The sequence below is a fragment of the Barbus barbus genome, assembly GCF_936440315.1.
Source record: "Barbus barbus genome assembly, chromosome: 31".
NCBI classification, from domain to species: Eukaryota; Metazoa; Chordata; class Actinopteri; order Cypriniformes; family Cyprinidae; genus Barbus; species Barbus barbus.
Window position 1 is genome coordinate 15,723,719 of NC_136759.1, and position 23,137 is coordinate 15,746,855.

At 36.9% G+C, this 23,137-nt stretch overlaps 1 protein-coding gene across 1 annotated transcript in view; it reads left to right on the forward strand.

The window, feature by feature from the left end:
- Positions 1 to 23,137, forward strand: part of sik2b (salt-inducible kinase 2b) — a 40,074-nt gene continuing 16,937 nt past the window's right edge. Inside the window, exons 1-6 of the mRNA XM_079388041.1 lie at positions 1 to 430; positions 3,105 to 3,221; positions 6,974 to 7,037; positions 12,302 to 12,463; positions 17,133 to 17,257; positions 17,789 to 17,912. Coding sequence (XP_079244167.1) covers positions 293 to 430; positions 3,105 to 3,221; positions 6,974 to 7,037; positions 12,302 to 12,463; positions 17,133 to 17,257; positions 17,789 to 17,912 — 730 coding nt within the window. The 5' untranslated portion in view covers positions 1 to 292. The remainder of the gene's footprint in view (positions 431 to 3,104; positions 3,222 to 6,973; positions 7,038 to 12,301; positions 12,464 to 17,132; positions 17,258 to 17,788; positions 17,913 to 23,137) is intronic.

The following is a 23,137-nucleotide window of genomic DNA, read 5'->3' on the forward strand; positions in this document are numbered from 1 at the left end:
AATGCACGTCAACCACAGAACATGATGCCTCCTGCAAGTCAACTCGTGTACTCTCGCAAACACAGCTGAAATATTAGAGCTCTATTGTATGGAAGGAGGTGGCGTGACACATCGCCGCGCTCCTAAACGCTCCCCTGTTCTTCTGCTGAGACTGGAGCGGACCGTCAGCGAGCACCCTGGCCGGCACGCTGACATTTTCTACACGTTTTAGCCTCTGCCGACCTCGTTATCTTGAGGCTCAAGTGGCAGGTCTCTATCTTCTCGCCCCAAACCCTAGTGCTTCACTAACAGCATGGTCATGGCTGACTGTCACCAAAAGCCAGTGCTCAGGGGTCCCGTCCGAGTGGGCTTCTACGACATCGAGCGGACTCTTGGAAAGGGGAATTTCGCTGTTGTAAAACTGGCAAGACATCGTATAACCAAGACAGAGGTGAGTTGAGAATATATCAGCTGCTCTAACTAACCCTTGTGCACTGCACAGAAAAAACTACGAGATACAAGTTTGACTCTGGCTTGATTATATCATACTGTTGTTGATACTAGTTATGTGAGGACTTCGTATCTTTGGGTAACAAACAACCTGTTTGTCTGAAGCGGTGTCACGTTGTTGTTTTTTAGGGAGCCACCTGGATTTGATTTTTAGGCACGTTTTATAACTTCAAATCATGGCTGCTGTTTTGTGTTTTGAATATTTTTATGTTGTCAAAATGCTAAATGTTTAATTGAAATCAGTTTTTGTGTTGGAAAATAAAATCATCAAGCCAATATCCAGATATATACAATGTTAATACAAAAAACAAAACAAGAATTAGTTTGTAATATCAGAGGCATTTTTATTGCTTCAGTTGTATTTTTTGTTCATAGTCTGAAGTAAGTTTTCAATAGTTTATGAACATTTGTTTTCAAAATTTATGTAAAATATTTCAATTAAAATCAGTGTTCTTGTTATAAAATACCATTGTTATCAGACCTGTATGTGTTAAAAACATTTTTTTTTTAAACCAATAATTAATTTTTAATACCGGAGGAATTTTTGTCACTTTCAGTTGCATTTTAGTTCAATTCAGACTCTGGTCCGAAGTATGTTGACTACAATTAGCTGAAGCCCTTGTGCAGCTTTGCATGCACCGATAAACGCACGTCCAGCAGACTAACACCTCAATGGAAATATGCAGAGTATTCCAAAAGTGCAGGGTGTCCAAAACTAGTTGTCAAAGAAAGACAAAGGCTGTGTACAATGGCAAGAAATTATGCTGGTTTAGTGCCCTTTAAATGTAGGCCATGCTGTTGTGCATTTGTGCAGTGGTTGCATAAGCATAGGGTGATATTGTGATAATGGATGTCGTCTCATCACAAAACATGAGCTGATGATTGTCTCGCATTCCTTGCAAAGAAACCCTGCTGAGCACTGATTGCATGACACAAGGTTACCGCGGTCACAGAAAATGTCATAAACTATTTAAAAAAAATAGTTATACTCAGCTCTAAAATGTGTGTGCTTTGTGAGTGCGGTCCACATTAAATGATTTCTACAAATCCAAGGTATTGACCTTGGCAACATTGTGTTGCTTTGCAGTAAAGTTTTGGTTCAGGGTGTTATAACAGTAGGCGTGAGCTGTAATTTACGCTTGGTCAGAGTGCTTCTGTGTTTTGTTTTTTTCAGACTGTCTGCAGATGTAGAGTTTAGCATTGGAGCACTGTGTGGAATTATGAAATTTTACAGGATTATGTTGTACACAGTTGATGCATCTCTGCAATGGCTGCCTCGAGGCGGCTTCATTTCTGTGGGGAAGACACTGTCTCAGCTTCCCATCATCAGTCTCCTGTGTTTTGTGATTTCTCTGTTCATCCTCTGAGCTGTCTTCAGAATGCACAAGCTCTGGTAGCATGTGTCTTCTGCTTTGTGTACCGCCTGCATTGTTCATGGTTTCAACGGACCGTTGGATCACTGTTACTGCCATTGAGAATGACTAACCACATTCGCATATGACAGCTTATTCATAGTGATGTGCTCTAATGCACACAGTCTAACTAGTCAGTTACCGTTATGCTTTCCAGGGGTCAACATCAAGGCTGGCCTGTGGTCAGTGTGAGACAGTTTCAGGCCAATAGACAGAACTGCCACTTGTCAAGTACATTGTTTTTCCATGCGTTGATCATGCAAATGTTTTTATGCCTTATATATATGCCTTATATAGCCTTTGAATCATTTTGTTTTATTATTTCTTTTTATATTTTTAATATATTATGTTTTGAGTTTTTATAGAAGAAAAAATATATATAACTTTTTTCTCTCTCTTTTTCATTATATTATGTGATTTTTCTGCTAGCCTGAATTTTTGCAATCCTTACCAATATTTTCACTGGGCCCACCAGTTTATTTTTCAGACTATTATTATTAGTTTTTTTTTAAAACGTGTTGGAAAAAATATATAAATTGTGGTAAAAATGTTGGCAGACAGGGTAACTGACTTGACCAGCAGGGAAAAAAAAAACTTATTGTTGAGCCTTATTTTGGCATTTAAAATAATTTGTGGTTTAATGTACATCAAGATTGACTGATATTTTTTCAGGATGTCTTTAAAATATTTTTTATTCTATTATACTATGAAGCTTCCTCATACTAACAGTATAGGAAGTAAGCTGTGTTGTAATTCTTCATAACATAAATGTTTTATATCACTGTAATGATATAGAACACGGGTCAAAGTCTTAACTGTGGAATCTGTTCTGTTTTTCCGCTTCTGTGTACTTACCTGAAGATTATTATTATACAGTCAAAAGGGGGATTAAGGTATGAGTGGTTATGAAATGGTAAATTACTCCTGTTCTTCTCCCATTTGTCTGTCAAATGATGAAAATCCTGTGGGAAAATAAGATAATTTGGATCATTAGCCTACTTCAGTAGTTAAGCCATTAACCAGATGCTCAGGTGTGTATTAGCTTTGCTCACTTGTATTTTGTCTTTGATCCGCGCTGGGGCTTGTGAAGTCTGGATCAACTTGCACTGCAGACAGCAACAAGACTAATGAATTTCACTGAGTAGCTCGAGGCATTAGGCTCCGTGCCAATAAAAGTGTGTCTCTGTGCTCTTCGTTCAACAGGTGGCTATAAAGATCATTGACAAGACCCAGCTGGATGCTGTGAACCTGGAGAAGATCTATCGTGAAGTACAGATCATGAAAATGCTGGACCATCCGCACATCATTAAACTGTACCAGGTAATGCCCGCCCAGGCCATTTCCTACCAGTATTGTTGGCTCTTACATGATAAATTGCTTGTGGTGCTTCTCGTTTTTAAGTTAATTTGGAAAAAAGCATCTGGTAATGACTAAATGTAAAAAAAATAAATAAATAAAACCTATTTAAAAAATAGTAAGGTTTTAAGAGAGATGTACCAGTGTGGAATTTCTGCGCTGTAAGTGTTTACATAGCTTTATTTTCAATACTCTGCATTTTAAAATCAACTTCTAAAGGTCTGTTCAGTATCCTAGCCTATAACATGACACAATTTGTGGTGCTTCTAATTAAATGATAAAAAGCAGTTGCAAATGTTGTACAAAATAAATATCACCACTGCTCATCTTTGCACCAATAAATCATGCAAAACTTTGTTTTTCTACCAAATTATGTGATAATATCTAATTATTATATTAGTATTTAACTTACATTGGAAAGGTTTTCGTGACCTCTTGTGAGATCTCTGCAAAAATCTCACGATTTATTCCAAAACATGATGCATGATGGGATACACTAAGCCTTGAATAGTGCTCCAGAGTGGTGTTCAAGATAGTGTGGGTTTAGTGTGCGTTAAGGGCACTGCGCTTTGGTGTTTTTAAGATCTGGGACAGTCTTGCGTACTTACTTCCTGTCGTGCACACGTGCTCTCAAGTGGCCAAGACCGCAAGTGTGGGTATTTGGACAAGGCAACAGTGGAAAGATGGGTTTAGACATCTGTTAGTGGTAGCTTTGACCCAGGACTTGTTCTTGCATTAATACACACCAAACAAAATGGAATGAAACAGACACTCATAGTGTAGGATGCTGAAGAAAAGAAAAAAAAACAGCAAGAGGTGCGACAAACAAAGAAAGTCCATCTGAAATATGTAAACACAATTTGACTATTAAATAATAGCAGTGGCAGAACATGCAAACAGCCCAAGTCATGTGGCGTTTTCACTCAATGGTAACTCTTAAAAAGTCTTTCAGGATCACACATGAATTGACAATGATGCATAAGATTAAAAGGTTGGGTCTTTTAAAAAAAAACAACAACAATAGTACAAGCAAATAAAGTGTAACAATTTATTATCTGTAGTTCCAATGTCTATATCGACAATTTAATATTCCCAGTAAATATTATATGATACACCATGCAGACCATTTTACCAGCCATCAAGCCAAAGTTAATAGCTAACTACTTTTCACAGTAAACTTTCACATGAACACGTTAAAGTTGACGTTAAAGCCTTTTTTTAAAGTAGAGATCATTCACACTTCAGAGTCAAAGTCACACAAACGCTTAGAAGATGAGAGAACTTCTCCCCCAGTGTGACTTCACTGCAGCATTATGTAAGACTTTAGGTCACTTTGGTTTTTGGGAATGGGAATAGCGCTTCCTTATTATACAACGTAGCGGCACCAGTCCAAGCCCTTGCCGTGTAATCATAGTGTATCATTATTTCCAACGGTTACTCCATTCAAACGGCATGGGTCAATTAGTCATTTCCTTTCAGGCCTCATAAACAGAGGGCAGCTCTGCAGGCCCTGCCATCTCATCTCTAACCCCCGGTTTCCCTCTGCCCCATCTGCCACGGCTCAGGGTCCTAACACCAAGCAGCTGCTCTGCACACGCACCCTCATGTACACATAATGCAGCAGCAAGCGGCCCAAAATTACTGTGGTTATCTGCCTCTATTCACATGTCATACATCACCAGCTTTTCATGTCAGCTTTTTCTTTGGTCATATCAGATGGGATCCCATGTGCATATGCAGCGCACATGCATAATCAAATTCTTTATGAAGCATGAATATATAAATGTAAAAAACACTATATAAAACTAATGTAAAAACATATAGATCTTGAAGAAGTAGCCACAGTTCTTTTGGATTTAGTCTCTCAGTTTGTTCTGTTTCTTCATGTCATTCCAGACAGACTGGATGATGATCAGATCAGATCTCTGTGTGGAGCACTGGCTGTTGTCAGACTCCAAATCTCACTGGATTATTACAATTAATGGCAAAATGAATGTTTTGAAATGTAAACTGATATGTCCTACTGACACACTACAGCAAAAGACAGAAATAACTGACTTAAGCATTTTTAGCTGGTGAAAATACTAATGTTCTAATCATTTTGGCCACCACTATATAAAATCATACATATACACACAGTGTTGTGGTAACACATTACAAGTTACGCGAGTTACATAATCAGATGACTTTTTTTCAAGTAACTAGTAAAGCAACGCATCACTTTTAAATTAACAACAAAATATCTAAGTTTTTAAAATTTATAAACTTTTTTAAAATAAATAAGGAAAGTTACTTTTTCTAATTTATTCACAGTCACCTCTCCTATCCCATATTAAGAGAAATTGGGAGTGAGGTGCAGAGGCACTTCCTTTAGCCTGCAGGCTTATGAATTTCACTTTTGGTGTGAAAGGGCCAAAAATTAACTTTTGGGTTTTTTATTATCAAAAAAACAACAACAAATAAGCTAGCCTAGCCCAGGTAAGAAAAAGTAACGCAAAAGTAATGTAATGCATTACTTTCCATAAGTAAAACAATTAGGCTAGTTACCTTTTATTGAGTAACACAATATTGTAATGCATTACTTTTAAAAGTAACACTGCATACATTCACACAAACTTTAATAATTTATTTTCTAGGTTGTAAATAAAACAAATTTTATTGGAGTATGTTTTATAAGAAAATACTATTTTATTTTTTCTACATTCAGTGTGTTATTACTAGTGTACAAAGTTTTGAGAATTACTAGCAATTGCTTCTACACTAAATTATTTGCAGTGTATTAGAATAGGCGTATTATGTAATTTCAAATTGATCGATAGTCCTATTTTGTTGACAGTTATCTTTGGCAACAGAATGACCCATCCCTTGGTGTAATGTGACTAACCTGCTGGTGTGTCACATAACAGACAGCCTAGTGTAGTATCAACTATTCACATGAGATAATTTGAGTTATCTCCAGTTATTTGCTTATTTGGCAGCTGATTGGGATAAGAAGTGCTTTGTGATCATTGTGTTCTGAACAGCTCTGAGATCACAGCTTCCATCAAAACATGTTTCTGGAAAGGAGAATTGGTTTAGGAGTTTAAAAGATGATTCATATTCTGGCCTAGTTGCTGATTTTATTAGTCAACTCTGTAATGCCTTTAAATGGCAAGAGCAGAAAAGCCCCTACAAGTTGAGCCCAGATAAAGCTGATTTCCACAAAAGTCTCTCTAGGTCGATGTATCAGTAAAACAAATTGACTGTATAAATGGCCGACAGTAGTGTTTATTATTATTATTATTATTTCCTTTATTTTACCAGGATAGTCCCATTGAGATATAAAATCTCTTCTTCCAGGGAGTCCTGGAAGTTTATGTGGGACTCTGTGAATGTGTGAATTATAACATGCCGCTTTTCTTTACTACATTTAGGTCTATTCATCTTTTTGTTTTCTTTGGCTAATTCTGGAGTCCTCCCACACATTGCTGGCTCTGACACTGCACTGTGAATCGAACCTACGACTAAACCAGCACCCCACTCTGATTCATGTGTGTTTCATTATAATACTGTGAACTCAATGGGATACTTCAGATTTCAGCTGAATGTAGCAGTCATTTTATCACTCAACCCACTTTTTGCACTCGCTTTGTGGTTCATGTGTATTTTGGATCTATGCACGCCATCAAAGACAGAGGATATTACCCATAACGCATTATTTTTTCATCCTCACGCAGGTCATGGAGACCAAGAATATGCTGTACCTTGTGACAGAATACGCCAAGAATGGGGAAATCTTTGGTAAGTGGTACCATTTACAATGGTGTGATAAAAATTTTGATACCTGATATGAAATATATCACATAATGAATAATTGTTATAGCAACCAATAATACTCACAGGGCTTAAATATCTTATCTATACAATATTGGATGAACGTGGGGTTCACAGGATGTACAATTTGGGGATGTCTTTTTTTGGCAAAAAGCTGACTACCACATTTGGATGTGGTTGTTCTCGCTCTTTTTGTTGTTTCGCAATATGATGCTTTTCTTATGATGTCTGGCAGCCAAATCTACCTCTTATCAATTTAACTATACGTTTATCCTGATTCCACATCACTGACACGGAGAAAGTGTTTATTCAGACTAACATCTTGGTTTCAGATGATAGTGACAAAGGTCAGGCTGAAATTAGCTCAGGCGAGACAAACACAGTCTGTGAGAATAACCATCATAGTCACAAGCAACAAATGTGTCAGCGATGATGATCATATTCTGATGGCTCAGCTGTCGGTTTTTCCGTTGCTTTGGAGTTCTGTTCTGTCTGACACACAAGCTCGAACCTAAGAGCAGAATTGAAGGTCGAAGAAAATTAAAGGAATAGTTCATGCAAAAAAATTCTGTCCTCATTTACTCCTACTCTTGTTATTCAAAGCCTGAGTGACTTACTTTCGTCCGTTGAATACAAAGAGAAGATTTTTCACCTGTTTCAGTTAGAGTGAATGGGGACTGAAGTTTTAAAGGGATAGTTCATTAATTACTCACCCTGTAAGACCTTTGTTCATCATCGGAACACAAGTAAAGATATTTTTGATGAAATCCGAGAGCTTTCTGATCCTGCATAGACAGAAACACAACTGAAAAGCTAAGGCCAAGAAAGGTAGTAAGGACATTGTTAAAATGGTCCATGTGGCATCACTGGTTCAACCATATTGTTATGAAGCTACGAGAATACTTTTTGAGTGCAAAGAAAACAAAAGTAATGACTTTATTCAAAGGTTTCTTCTCTCCTGGGTCAGTCTCTGACACCATTCACATGAGTACCACGACACATGAACTGTTTTAACAATGTCTTTACTACCTTTCTGGGCCATAAACATTTCAGTTTCGTTGTTGCCTATGCAGGGTCAGAAAGCTCTTGGATTTCATCTAAAATATCTTAATTTTTGTTCCAAAGATGAACAAAGGTCTTATGGGTTTGGAATGACATGAGGCCGAGTAATTCATTTTCTGAATTGTAATTTTTGGGTGATAACATTTAACAATAACATTTGACACATTTGCACTAAAATTTAGGTCCTTATTCTCTCTTCCATTTAGTTTTTGCCATGAAACTATTGTATGACTTGTATGGAATATTAGGGAACAATTCCTACGGATTGCTGTAATGAAATTGTATAATGGATTTTTTCACTGTAGCCATTCACTTGTATTACAGTATATGGAAAAAAGATATTCTGGTGGTATACTCACACAGAGAAGAGTCAGACAGGTTTGCAATCAGAATTTTCATGTTTAGATGAGCTATCCCTTTAAAAATCACTTCTTGAAGGTGAAAGTGGTGTAAAAGTAGACTACATCACTTCCAGTGACTGATCTCTTTGACTGCTGTGTACCACCTATGAAAACTCACATAATCATCACACATTATTATTACATACTAGTGTGTCTGTTTCACAGTACACGGCAATGTGATATGCTACCAAGAAATTGTTCCTGCCCTGGGTAGTCAATTTTATTTAATTTTTTTTAGAATTTGAATGCGTTTTAAGGGAAATTCTGTAATATAAAGCCTATAGATAGAGTAGCCCTGCCCACAGTGAAATACTATTGGTCCAAAACTGTATTGGATTTAATTGGCTGTAGTTCTGCATTGTGTAACATTTCGGCTTTCGTTGCAGACAGACAAATTACTTAACACTGTTTTGTTTCGGATGTATTTGCTATATTTTTGGTAAACATATTTGTCACGCATATTCTGTTTGTCCAGCCACCAATCGGCACGCTCATACTGGTAAAGTGTTTTATTGCTAGACAATAAAACAGACAATTAGCTTGATTCTTTTACAATCTTGCGGTGTACTTTGTGTGGACACCATGACCCTGGTGTTGGATGTGACAACAGCCTCTCTGTTTTGAAAGAGATATAAAGAGGGATGTCGTGGCTGGGGCAAACCAAATTACTTGTTCCCACCCAAGTGTACTACGTGGTGAGATAACAGCCAAATGTCCCATAGAGACTTGAAATGAGGTTGCCGAGGTCAAACAAATAAAATGATCTGTTGACATAGCATAACTAATACGTTCATGACCGTTTTTGTCGAGATTACCACATAATTACTGTCTTGTAGTACGGAGAGGCCATGCTGTCCAGCTATTTTGATTCTCTGTTGCACAATATGATTATGCATTTACAGCATGTGCCATCGCTATCAAGACTAAAAGTCTCCAGATAATCACAAATTATGAAAGATACTTTTTGGAACCTTTAAGAGCAAGTGGTGTCTGCTTGCACCACTGAATCTAAGCTATCCTAACGTAAAACAGGCACTCACTTCCATCAGATAATCTTCACAGGGATAAAAGAGAGAGCTAGAGCAGCATTTGGTGCTGTGAAGTGCTGGGTTCGGTCCCCCGTGGTGGGGCTTAGCAACCCAGAAGCCCACCACGAGAGCTTGTCTGCTCCACCAGCACCGCCAGCATTAGAGAGACCTGGAAACTGGGTCAACTTCGAATAAGTAGGAGCTGTAGAATGCACAGGCAAAGCAGGAGAGAGAGGGAAAGCTAAGGGACATTGATTTGAATTTTGGAAGTGGAGGGGAGAAATGTAGGCCATGCATATTTTAGAAAAATTCAGAGCTGGAGAAAAGGTTCTTTTTGAACATGTCAGCTGATCAGTCTTGACACCCGTGTCTGCCCTCAGCCTCTTGATCCCTGCCTTTTACCCTTAGGCTCTATTTCTAGTCTGGCAATTTTAGGTTTGAGCATTAATTAATGGTAGTATAGGAAAACTCATAATTCCTGTCTAGATCATTTATGATTCACTGGAAAGAGCGTACATGTGTTTGAAGACCAGATGAAATGTATTCTGTATGTTGGAAATAGTTTAGTTTATTTGTTTATGTGTGCAAGATCCACTAACAGAAAATTACCAAATTCCTCTTGGTATTACCATGTTTTTTGCACATTTATTATGGAAGTACCATAGTTTTTCTTTTGAATATTTAATACCATAGTAGTATTCTTTTATATATGCAGTTTTATCTAATAAATTAAGGAGACTGTTTGATATCTTTGAAATATAAAAGTATTTCTTATAATTAAAAACATTCATACAGCAAGAGTATGAAGAATGATGCTGAAAGAGAATAATGATGTGAAAAGCTTAAAATAAATGGTAATCTAATTAAAGAAGAATCATTTGAAGTGTTTTTTTATTTTTAACAATTTTTCTAATTCTTTTAAAGTTATTTTATATGCTTATATATTCAGAAAGACCTATGAAATGTAACATGAAATATTTTTATTTTCTAAAATATTTGATTAATTAAAGACTTATTTTTTATTATTATTACAAATATTTTATTTTACTTATTTTATTTCAGTGAATTCATGTTGGTGGAACACTTAAAATACCATGAGTTTTTTGTAAATGGCAATACTGCTACAGGGTTCAGCTAGTTCATGCTTTAAAACCCAAGCCCTGCAGTAAAATGTACCTTGGTGAGAAGAGGAAATGCTCTTTCTCCTCTCGCGTGCCTCTTTAAGGCAGTTAGTCAGTCCATGCGGCTGTAGTGCGACTGCCGCTCTGGTTTGTAAGGGTCAGTTGAGAGCAACTCGGTTGTACTACTTATAAAGTAAAAGCAACTTTTATTAGGTCAGCTGGTCCGCTTCTTTTAGGTCTATCTTGTTATGCTCACATGGCAAAGAGAAGAAAAAAATCATGTATAACAAGTGCATTTTAGAGGCCTGATGTACCTGGTATGTTGACACCAGAATGATATGTTGTTCTGTTGGCCAAAGTCCACAGTCTGTTATTTAGTGAGGGTGATTATAGCCGGTTGAGTGGTATAAAGCAAAGTGTATGAACATCTTATCTCAAAGTAGATTCCTGCTGGCCATTTGGCACAAATATGAGACATTCCTATGTCAGGTGTGTGTTTTTTGATTAGCAGCGTAGTCCTAAAAAAGTTTAAAATGGAGCACAATTTCAGAATGTTGCATCTGGTATCTAATTGGTTAGCTCAATGAATTTTACATTTGGCATTATTGTAAAATTATTATTATTATTGTAGTATTTTTATATTTTTTTTTATATAAAATATGTATAAAAAATGTTTTTTTTATGTATCTTCTATAGTACAGTGCTGTCTCTCTGTGAAATTTTGGTGCTGAAATCAATCATTTCTGTAGGAATCTGCGTGATTGGAAATTCCGTGTGAGGACGAAAAGTTCCCCTGTAGATTTTGCACATTTTAAAATAACGTGAATTTGCCAACGAAGATTTTTTTGTTTGAAAGTGACTTCTGAGCTGTGCTTCATACACTTCTAAACTATTGACAATCAACAATGCCTTTATTTCCTGTGAAATTTATCTGAAGCTACGCTAATGTAACTACACCTTAAGGCTAGGCTAGGTTATCCAAGCGATCACAAATTGCTGTCTGTTTTTGAAAATTGTTTTTGATATTTGAAAAACAGCTTATGTAGAGAATGATGCCTTAAACACACTACCATGTATCCACAGTTGCTCTGCCAGCCCACCTCAATGTAATCCCAAGGCGAGTATGGACTGGAATGTGTGAGGACTGTAGGTTTGGCTACAGGCCAAGGGTCAGGGACTGACCCAATACTCTAGGGTGTGGTGACCACATGATTGCACCATCCGGGGGGATGTTTACCCCCACTCACACCACAGAGCCTCCTTATTGTGGCTCATCAATCTCTGCCACTAGCTACACCACTCCGCCGGAGCCTTTCCCGGTACAACGTGTGGTCATGGTTTTCTACTTTTTTTTTTTTTTTTTTTTGTCCAGTACCATTTTATTTTTGATCCATTTTACATTATATTACCCATGCAAAATGTTTCATTGATTCATGTCCGTGCTTTGTGTATTTGTGATGTTTAGTTAAAGGATTAGTTCACTTTTAAAAAAACTTTTGCTGATAATTTACTCACCCCCATGTCATCCAAGATGTCCAACTCATGGGGGTGAGTAAATTATCAGCAAAAGTTTTTTTAAAAGTGAACTAATCCTTTAACCTCATTTCATCTTTATTTAGACTACCTAGCCAAGCATGGACGGCTGAGCGAACCAGAGGCACGACGCAAGTTCTGGCAAATTCTGTCTGCTGTTGAGTACTGCCACAATCGAAACATCGTTCACCGGGACTTGAAGGCGGAGAATCTGCTGCTAGATGGACACATGAACATCAAGATTGCTGGTAAAAGAACATCAAGATTGCTGGTCAATCTTACATTATCTAAAATGTTGATACATTACTAGTCTTGGTATTGATATTAAATTGTTGTAAAATGTAAAACTCTTTTATAGTATTTTATATTACATGTAAATTTATTATTTATACTATATTATTTTTTACATATTATATACAGATTTACCCAATTTGATGATATAATAAATTATTTATTGGTATAACAATTAAATTTTTTATTATTTATTTATTATATATATATATATATATATATATATATATATATATATATATATATATATATATATATATATATATATATATATATATATATATATATGCAATAAATGCACAATTAAATGTTTATTTATTTATTTTACTTATGCTTTTTATTTATGCAATTAGGTAAATGCACAAATAAAAAGCATAAATAAAAACAACTGTTGTTTGTGTGTTTGCTTTTGTCAACACTGAAGTGGAGACTCTGGATTGTAATGTAAAACATCATTTAAGTCTGTAGCACCTATATACACAAAACTGAGCCAGAATGGTTTGGAATTTCCCTTGCCTTAGAAGATTTTCACCTACATTTTTGCGATTTCGCCATAGTTAATTAAAGGGTGTGATGGGCAATTTATTAATCAAAGCTGTACCTCTCAGGATGATGACTCAATTGGTGGAGCCATGACTTGCATCAAGAGCACACAGGTGCTTTCTGTGCTGAGCTATATATCCAGACTAAGGTTCATTTGCAGTTTCATTTGAATTTGAGCAATCAAGAGGTTACTGACTATTAAGTGAGCCAGGCTTTGAGCATCCATGCAATGCTCTCAACAAAAGGAGAACTTCCCACACACACATGTGCGCACATATTCACACACAGACCAAACATTGTCAGTTTCCCTGACACGTCAACCTGCTCTCTGCCCAAAACTTCACTATCATGTTGGTAGATTATGATGTTTGGCACAGCAAGTAATGCAGTGGCCTGTCACAGAGGAGTGTCCCACAAGGCTTTGTTAAAGGTCCTTTTTCTTTTAGCCCTCACACTGATTCACAGTCAGCCTCTCAGAAGATGGCTAAAGCTGGGTCACTCAAAGAAAGGTCATCAGCCTTTTATGTTCCACTTCAAACATTTATGTGATTGCATCATGACTAAAAGAAGACAGTGAAACTATAAATCATGAACACATATTTCCATACTATACAGATATATAGAGCAAAATATTTTTTCATTTTACAGTGGTTTTGTATGGTGATTACATGATGACATATTATTTCAAAGCATGAAGCAAGAGAAGACAATATAACAGTTTTCCCATAAATCTTGTTGAATGAGCAAACCGGTGGGAGTGAGAGACTTCCTGGGGGTGGGCAATGATTGGGAAACCATATGAAAATTGTTAGTATTGGATCCCCAGAGATCTTTACACAATCAACCTCCAGCACCAATCCAATGCACAGCGTGATTACGTATGTCCACTGCATAACGAAATTATGATAGCGAGAGCTATTGACCTCAATAAAAGCTTTTATTTAAAGTAACAAAAAGATCAGCTCTGCCTGTAAATATGGCACTAGCCACTGTTTTCCTAGCTGCAGGAGTTAAGCTCTGGAGCCGGATGAGATTGAGTGATTCCTGTATTGAATGTTGAGGCTCACTCCTGCAATGTCTGCCGCTGGACTGCCTAGAGCATTGACGTCAGTTCCTCCTGCTCAGCATTCAGCTCATGAAGTGGGTCAGCGCAACTGATATGGACTCATCATACTGGCTTCTTACATCATGGTCACAATGTAAAATGAACATGCCTGCTTTTTATCTCTCCCTTAAGGTTCACATTTTAATTTTATGAGGCCCCTGAAGCTCAGATTCTAGACAAACTTATAATACTCACTGGAATTGAAATAAAATCTGAAGATTTGACATTCCAGTGATAATCTCAAGTACTAATTTGAATTACTAAATCCCAAACAGAATACACTGGGGAAAAATCTGTATATATATATATATATATATATATATATATATATATATATATATATATATATATATATATATATATATATATATATATATATGTATGCATGTGTGTGTGTGTGTGTATATAATAAATACAAAATACATATACACATTTACATAAATTTTATTGAAAAAAATATTATCTGTCCGTTTATCTATCTATCTATCTTGATATTATATTATATGATATATACATTTTTGCAGTATGGGATGGTGAAATTATCACTGGAATATCAATTCAACTTATTTTATATAACCTTAAAACAATAGAGTTGCAATAAGTTCAGTAATTAGAGTGGTTTATTTTTTTTACCCCATTGACATTTTTTCCTGTTTTAAGCATAAATCTAACAACATTTTGTGAGGATTATGCTTAAAACAGGAAAATAATACCAAGAAAAAATAAACCTAATTCAAAGATTTATTGGAAGCAGATCCTAATATATTATGCAGATCTGCTTTTCAAGTAAATTATGAGTTTTTTTCTTCTGGAAGAGATTATTGTTATTTATTTATTTTTAGATTATTATTATTTTTTTTTTTCACAGCTACACACAGTTATGAACAAATACAGGCTTTGCAGCCTATGCTTTTAAGGAAGGTCGACCGTTATACACAAGGACTTTCATATTTTTCCGAGAGCATATTTGGCCATTTAGCACCACTGTCTTTGACTTCTGGCAGTGGTGGCCTTTGTATCTAATCTCTGAGCACTTTGTAAAGCTCATCCAACCCATTGAAGTCAGAGTGAGGTGGTGATGACGGTTTCTATCTTCAGGGTTTGCACGGCATGATCCACTAAGCCCTATTACAGATGCTGCTCAGCCTGTGTGCTGGCTTCTGAGCGACCCTCTGTTTCTTCATTGACTTGTCAGAATACCGTGTTATACAACATTAGCCAGTAGACGTAGTGTGGTACTGTATAATGCCAATTTAGTCGCATAGGAATTTTAAGTGACCTTATGTAATTTAGTCTGATCTTTTCTTCTAATTTACATAATGTTACAGCTTCTTAGTCAAAGTATAAATCAAGCCACTGTTTATTTCTTTCATAAAGACCCCATGATGTAGTTTTTCAGGAATTTAAGATGAGACATTTCGAAAGGTTTGTGTCTTTTATAAAAAAGCCAATGGGCTTTAGTTACATCACAGCCATGAACGTTATCCACTATTTTCTAGTCAAGGCAGTTTTACAAGGAGGGATATTCACATTCTAGAAAGCATTTGATTGGAGAGAGATCTGCTGTGCAGGATCAATATTTCTCCTCTGTTTTCAATAAATGTATAAAGTGTAAAGACTATACATTTTAAATGATTATATCTCAAATGAATTTGTAGGAGAACACTAGCATATAGATGACCTCAGTGACGCAGTCTCAGACTCAAAAACCACAAAATCTAATTTTGTTTTCATGGGATCTGAAACATTTTAAAAAATTGCTGTTTATATAAAAGTTTCTGTCTGACTGTACTGCACGCAAAATTACACAATTACACACTAATGGCAAAGTTGGTGTGGAAAGGTTTTTTTGTTTTGTTGGTAATGACCTCTCAGTGAGTACAGCACTAATATTAGTCATCAAAGTGGGCTGCAAAAGCATCGTTCTGTGAGCTTTGAGGATGTGTGGAGGAAATGTGTTTTTGGCTTATTTTTTGGTTATTAGAGAAGGATGTTTTTGCAATGTCTGTACTTTCAGAGTCATGGGTAATTTAAGGTCAACTTTACACCTCTGGTTCATCAGTAAACTGATTTCGCACAGGAATTACGGTATGCAAGTGGAAGGATATTATATTTCCCAGCTCTTGATGTTTGATGACAAATGATTCACACACTTAAAGGATCCATTATTCATTTTTTGCCACACTTGCCAAAAGTGGGTAAATTGAGAAAATTTAACCACCATAAATGTCTCACCAGTCATAAACCTGTGTTAGGCATTATTTTTATGAATATAAGCATCTGGAATTTTAAAGTTGAGACTTCTAGCCCTGGAAAAGTCATGGAAATGTAATGTACACTGCCTTTCAGAATTTTGGGGTCAGAATTTATTTATTTTTTTGGTAAAAAGAAATGAATACATATATTCATTAAACTTATCAGTACTGATATCAAACCCATTTATAATGTTGCAAGAAATAAATGCTAGTCTCTTCAAGTTTGTTCATGAGACATTGAAGACTGGAGTAATGGCTGTTGAAATTCAGCCATCACAGGAATAAATTTACATTTTAAAGTATATTAAAGTAGAAAGCAGTTATTCTAAATTGTAATAATATTTCAGAATATTACTCTTTTTATTGTATTTGTGTGCATAAGAGACTTCAAAATCATTAAAAAATCATTCCAACCCTAAACTTTTGAACAACAGTGTAATTTATTAAATCAGTTTATAAGAATATGTAGGGTAGGAATAGAAGTATTTAATCAGCTTTTAATTTTTTTAACACAGCAGTCACAAATGACTGAAAAACTCCACCAGTCACTATATATGGGAACCTATGGTTTAAAATCAATATTGTAATGAAACCTTCTGTTTGTTGTCCCCCTAAAGCTGAAATGTGATCTCCCTGATTTCCCTGAACACAGACATATTGAACCCTGTCAATTTCATTCTTATACCACCTTTCTCTCTTTTTTTTTTTTCTTCATCCTTGCAGATTTTGGCTTTGGAAATTTCTTCCAGTCAGGAAAGCCCCTGGCCACATGGTGTGGGAGTCCTCCATATGCAGCCCCAGAGGTGTTTGAGGGACAGCAGTATGAGGGACCCCAGCTGGACATCTGGGTAATGCCGCTCTGCACTGATCTGACTAGCCAGCGTATCCATGCAGGTTCACACCACAGTGTGTTTGACAGTAAATGATTAGTGAGTCAGCTGACTGTTGTTTGTGTTACCACCTATTCAACCTTTGAGAACTCGGCTGACGTCAAAGCGTAAACCAAACACCCTGTGGTCTATGTAAGAGATAGCGATCAGATCATGTGAAAGCGCTCTTGCTCTTTTTACTGCCATTAAAGGAAGAGTTTACCCAAAAGTTAAAATAATTTACTTACCCTCAAGTCGCTTCCAAACCCATATGAATTTTTTGTTAGGCAAGATTCTCATATACAATGAGAAAAGAACAGCATTAACATACTGCTTTAACATCATCTTTTGTGTTCCACAAAAAAGAAACTCATACAAAGTTAGAACTGACATGAGGGTAAATAAATAATAATTTTTTTAGGGTGATCTATCCCTTTAAGTGTGTGCATTTGCACATTGTAATCGTGTTATTCACCACTGACCTGATGCTGTGTGTGTGTGTTCCTGCAGAGTATGGGGGTGGTTCTGTACGTGCTGGTGTGTGGCGCCCTGCCCTTTGATGGCCCCTCTCTCCCAATCTTGCGGCAGCGTGTTCTGGAGGGCCGTTTCCGTATCCCTTACTTCATGACAGAAGGTGAGACGCTCTCGTTGCACACGAAGCCGCCACTAGGAGAGGTTTTCTGGCAGCAGTTGCTGTTTTTTCATGAAATTCAAGCCTGGTCAATTAAAACATTCCATAAGTGCTTGGCTACAGTTTGTGTGTGTCTGGACTGTATAAAGAGGAAGGGCTCTAACTGCTTGGAGACGTTCAGCAGTGGAACATAAAATGATTCATGATGATCCACTAGTAAACTAGTCATCCTGTAACCGTCTAGTCTGTTAATGAGGTCGACTGGTAGGGATGCAGTGATTATTACAATTCTGGTCGATACCAGTTAACTGATTATTTATTTTTATTCTGTTGATAATAAGCCAATTATATGCCATTATATACAATTCATTTTAAATGCTACAAGTGAATTTATGCTTCACAGCATTATATGTAAATGAGAAAAATGTATGTTCATTTTGAATTTTGTAAAATTTCTTTTAAGTGTTATTAAATTATTAGCATTTTCAAAGATTAACACCAAAGGTAATCTACACTTACTGTTGAGAAGTTTGGGTTGGGTAAGATTTATTAACTAAAACTGCATTTATTTACAGTTAATGTAAAATATTATTAGAATTTAAGATTACCTTTTTCTATTTAAATATATTTTAAAATGCAGTTTATTCACATGATGCAATGCTGAATTTTCAGCAGCCGTTACTCCAGTCTTTATAGTCAGAAATCATTCTAATGCTGATTCGGTGCTTAAAAACATGTCTTATTATTATAAATTTTGAAGACTGTTGTGCTGCTTAATATTTTTCTGGAAACTTGTGGATACTTTTTTTCATGACTCTCAAAACAGCAGTATTTTTTTAAACATATATTTTGTATAAAGATTTTAGTGATAATTTTGATCAATTAAATACATCCTTGCTGAATAAAAGTATTACTTTCTTTACAAAAAAAATTAAAATAAATGGGGGTCAAAAGTGTTGACCCCCTTCCTGATTTTTGGCACACTTTAATGTTTCAGATCATCAAACAAATTTAAATATTAATCAAAGATAACACAAATAAACACAACATGCAGTTTTTAAATGGAAGGTTTTTTTATGAAGGGAAAACAAAATCCAAACCCACATGGCCCTGTGTGAAAAAGTGTTTGCCCCCCCTCCCTGTTAAAACATAACTGTGGTCTATCACACCTGAGTTCAGTTTCTCTAGCCACACCCAGGCCTGATTACTGCCACACCTATTCGCAATAAAGAAATCACTTAAATAAAACCTGCCTGACAAAGTGAAGTAGACCAAAAGATCCTCAAAAGCTGCACATCATGTTGAGATCCAAAGAAATTCAGGAACAAATGAGAAAGAAAGAAATTGAGATCTATCAGTGTGGAAAAGGTTATAAAGCCATTTCTAAAGCTTTGGGACTCCAGCGAACCACAGTGAGAGCCATTATCCACAAATGGCGAAAACATGGAACAGTGGTGAACCTTCCCAGGAGTGTCCGGCCGACCAAAATTACCCCAAGAGCGCAGCGACGACTCATCCAAGAGGTCACAAAAGACCCCACAACAACATCTAAAGAACTGCAGGCCTCACTTGCCTCAGTTAAGGTCAGTGTTCATGACTCCACCATAAGAAAGAGACTGGCCAAAAATGGCCTGCATGGCAGAGTTCCAAGACGAAAACCGGTGCTGAGCAAAAAGAACATAAAGGCTTGTCTCAGTTTTGCCAGAAAACATCTTGATGATCCCCAAGACGTTTGGGAAAATACTCTGTGGACTGACGAGACAAAAGTTGAACGTTTTGGAAGGTGTGTGTCCCATTACATCTGGCGTAAAAGTAACACAGCATTTCAGAAAAAGAACATCATACCAACAGTAAAATATGGTGGTGGTAGTGTGATGGTCTGGGGCTGTTTTGCTGCTTCAGGGCCTAGAAGACTTGCTGTGATAAATGGAACCATGAATTCAGCTGTCTACCAAAAAATCCTGAAGGACCATGTCTGGCCATCTGTTCGTGACCTCAAGCTGAAGCGAACTTGGGTTCTGCAGCAGGACAATGATCCAAAACACACCAGCAAATCCACCTCTGAATGGCTGAAGAAAAACAAAATGAAGACTTTGGAGTTGCCTATTCAAAGTCCTGACCTGAATTAATATGTGTATATATATGTATATGTATATCTTACTGACACCAAACCTTTGAACGGTACTTTAAAAATAAAAAACAGTAGACTAGTGTATATAGTTTTTTCCCCCTAAAGTATATATTTTAGCATGGTTTCCACTGTTGTCTATTTTATAGGCAACAGAGATAGATCGATCGAGATAGAAAGGAGGGCAAGAGAGATAAAGGGAGAGGGTAATGGGTGAGAGCAAGACAGTTCAGACTATCCTCACTGGCAGCGAGCCAGTTCATGGCAGACTCTGAGAGAGGGAGGGTGGTGGGCCGCTCTTGACGTAAGAGTCAGAATGTCACATTTCTTCATTCTACACAAGCTTTGCTCGCTGTGATTAAGCACGGATCAAGTAACCCAAGGAAGAGCAAACATACGCTAACCTACTGTTCCTGGCAGGATGGCCCCTGATTGGTAGGGGTCAGTTGACTTTGTACAAGACATTTAAACAATTAAGCCACGTTGAGACTTTTACCTAATAACTTAAGCCCTTTCGGGTCTCGGAGTGAAGCTGAGCGTTACTCCCCAAATGAGAAGAACAGCATGTGCTTTTCCTTTACATTTCCTTTTTAAATGCTCTCATCACACAGGATTTCACCCTTACAGAGTATCGACCCCTCCTCAGCGTGCTCTTAGCCAAGAGTGCTAGTACACACCACACACTACATGCTACACACTACGCTACACGGTGAATACAGCACACGCACCATTGGGAAAGATTATGAGCGCCTAGTGTGTTATACAGGGAGTTTTGGCTTACTTCTCTTTGAAGGAGAAGTACTTATCCATTATCCTGGTAGGTTTAATGAGGACTCGAGACGATGGAACATTCAGGAACTTACACAGAAATGGCATTATCTTCTATGATGTACTGTAGGACAAATGTCAGAAAAGCTAAACTTTCCTACAGTAATTTTCTAATAATTAGAGTTAAAATAAAATTATGGATAAGGAAGATACTTTTACTTTGAAATCTGTCTTTCGCTGCAGAATAGGAAAATGTGTTTAGTACACTGTAAAATAAATTGTTAAAGGGTTAGTTCACCCAAAAATGAAAATTCTCTAACTAATTACTCACCCTCATGTCGTTCCAAACCTGTAAGACCTTCGTTCTTCTTCGGAACACAAATTAAGATATTTTTGATGAAATCTGAGAGCTCTCTGACCCTCCATTTAAGGCTTCACTGATGTTGCATCATTTGCACGGAACAAAAGCAGCATTTGATCCTCCTCTGATACTGGGGTCTTTAAGCAGATGTTAAAGTCGACAATACTTCTGAAACAAGGTTCTGTGAGCCGAACTTGAACTTTTTAGGTAAATATAAACATATTTATGTTCAGGGAAAATAAAACACTGCATACCAACACCAAAACGTCATCCTTACCATGATTGAAGAGGTGAAATGGTGTTGAGCTGCTTTGAACAGCCAAGATCAATGAACTCCAAGAGGAAACAAGACTCTACAGCAGCTGTGTAAGATCTAAAGCTCAAAGATGCTGGGCCATGTTCCATGATTCAAAACACAAGCCAGTTACAAAATGACTCGGATACTGTGTTTTAGGATTTTAAAATTCTAGTCCTGGGCTTGAAGGGGATAGTTTACTCAAAAATAAAAATTCAATAATTTCCTCACCCTCACGTTGTTCCAAACCTTTATGCATTTCTTTTTTTTTTTCTGTGAAACAAATTAGAAGATATTTAAGAATGTTGGCAACCAAATAGCTTTTGCTCCCATTGACTTCCATTGTATTTTCTTTGTTCATATAATGGAAGTCAAAGGAACCGAAACTTTTCACCAACATTCTTCAAAACAGTTTATGTTCCAACTAATAATAAAGAAAGTCATACAGGCTGTTACTGAGTAAATGATAACAGAATTTTCATTTTTAATTCATAAATATTGTTCTCAATTTCGTCTTTAAAGCGCATGGTGATTAAAAAGCTAGAAATATCAGTATAACATCAGTTTGCATCTGAAGAACCATTCATCCTAAAATCAAGGTTCACAAACTGTTCCTCGCAGCTGTATTTATGCATATGATTTCTACATGAATATGGTAATAAGATGATTCCCGCTGCCATCGGGAGGAGGATGTTTCCAGCAAGACATCCCACTGTGTTCCAGCACAAGGAGTATTACTGTAGCTGTGCGACTCCCTCTGTTTGCTCTAGTGTCTCGCTGGCTCTCCAGCAACTGTACATGCAGCAGATTAACAGGATGAACGAGTCTTGAATAAAATGGTCAGCAGCGAGATGCAAAGGAGCATTGAGAATGCCCGCATCACCACCAGTCCCGTGACGTCGGTTTCATTCAGCCTAGCTGAGTCAGACATGGTCATCACTCAAGGGCACAGGGACAGACAAAAGGTCTTGTGCAGTCTTGGATGAGATAATGTGTTTTGGGTTTGTGTTAGTCCGACAGTGCAGTGTATGTCGGGTGTTTTTTTTAGCTGTAGACAGACTGTTCCACAAATCTTGTCCCAAGCATTGGACGGTACAGGCTGTCACCACTTCTGAGTGTACTGTGTGCCTCAGATGCAGCAGTGTTTACTGTGAAGCAAACACACTGTGACCCTTTCAGGTTGAGATTGTACAAAGCCGCTCAGTTCTCACTGCTGAGACAAGCACAGAACTTTCTTTCTGCTCCCACAATTATGATAATACTTGACTAATAATAATCATTTACTGGTAAGTGTTATCAGAAGAAACAGTTCCTCAGCCAAGTAAACTGTAGGCTGTTTGGGTTTTGCAAAGAAACATTGTAACTTGTGTATTTAGGATACTTTAAATGTGCTACAATGATTCAAAACCCATTGTAATGACCATAAAAAAAAAAATCTTCCACAAAGGTGTATTTTGTATTAAATATATATTAAAATGGGTGTTCATAGACATGATACATGTCAAAGACATTGCCCATCATCTAACATTATTAGCATACTTTTTGGTGTAAGAGAGTCCAGCTAAAAGAGCTGTGCAGGTAAATCTCACTCGCCTGCGGTCTTTAGTGTCCTTGTTACCGCACCTTCATCCCATGCTGGAAGCACTGGTTTGAATCCCGCTTGGAGCGAGTTAAGT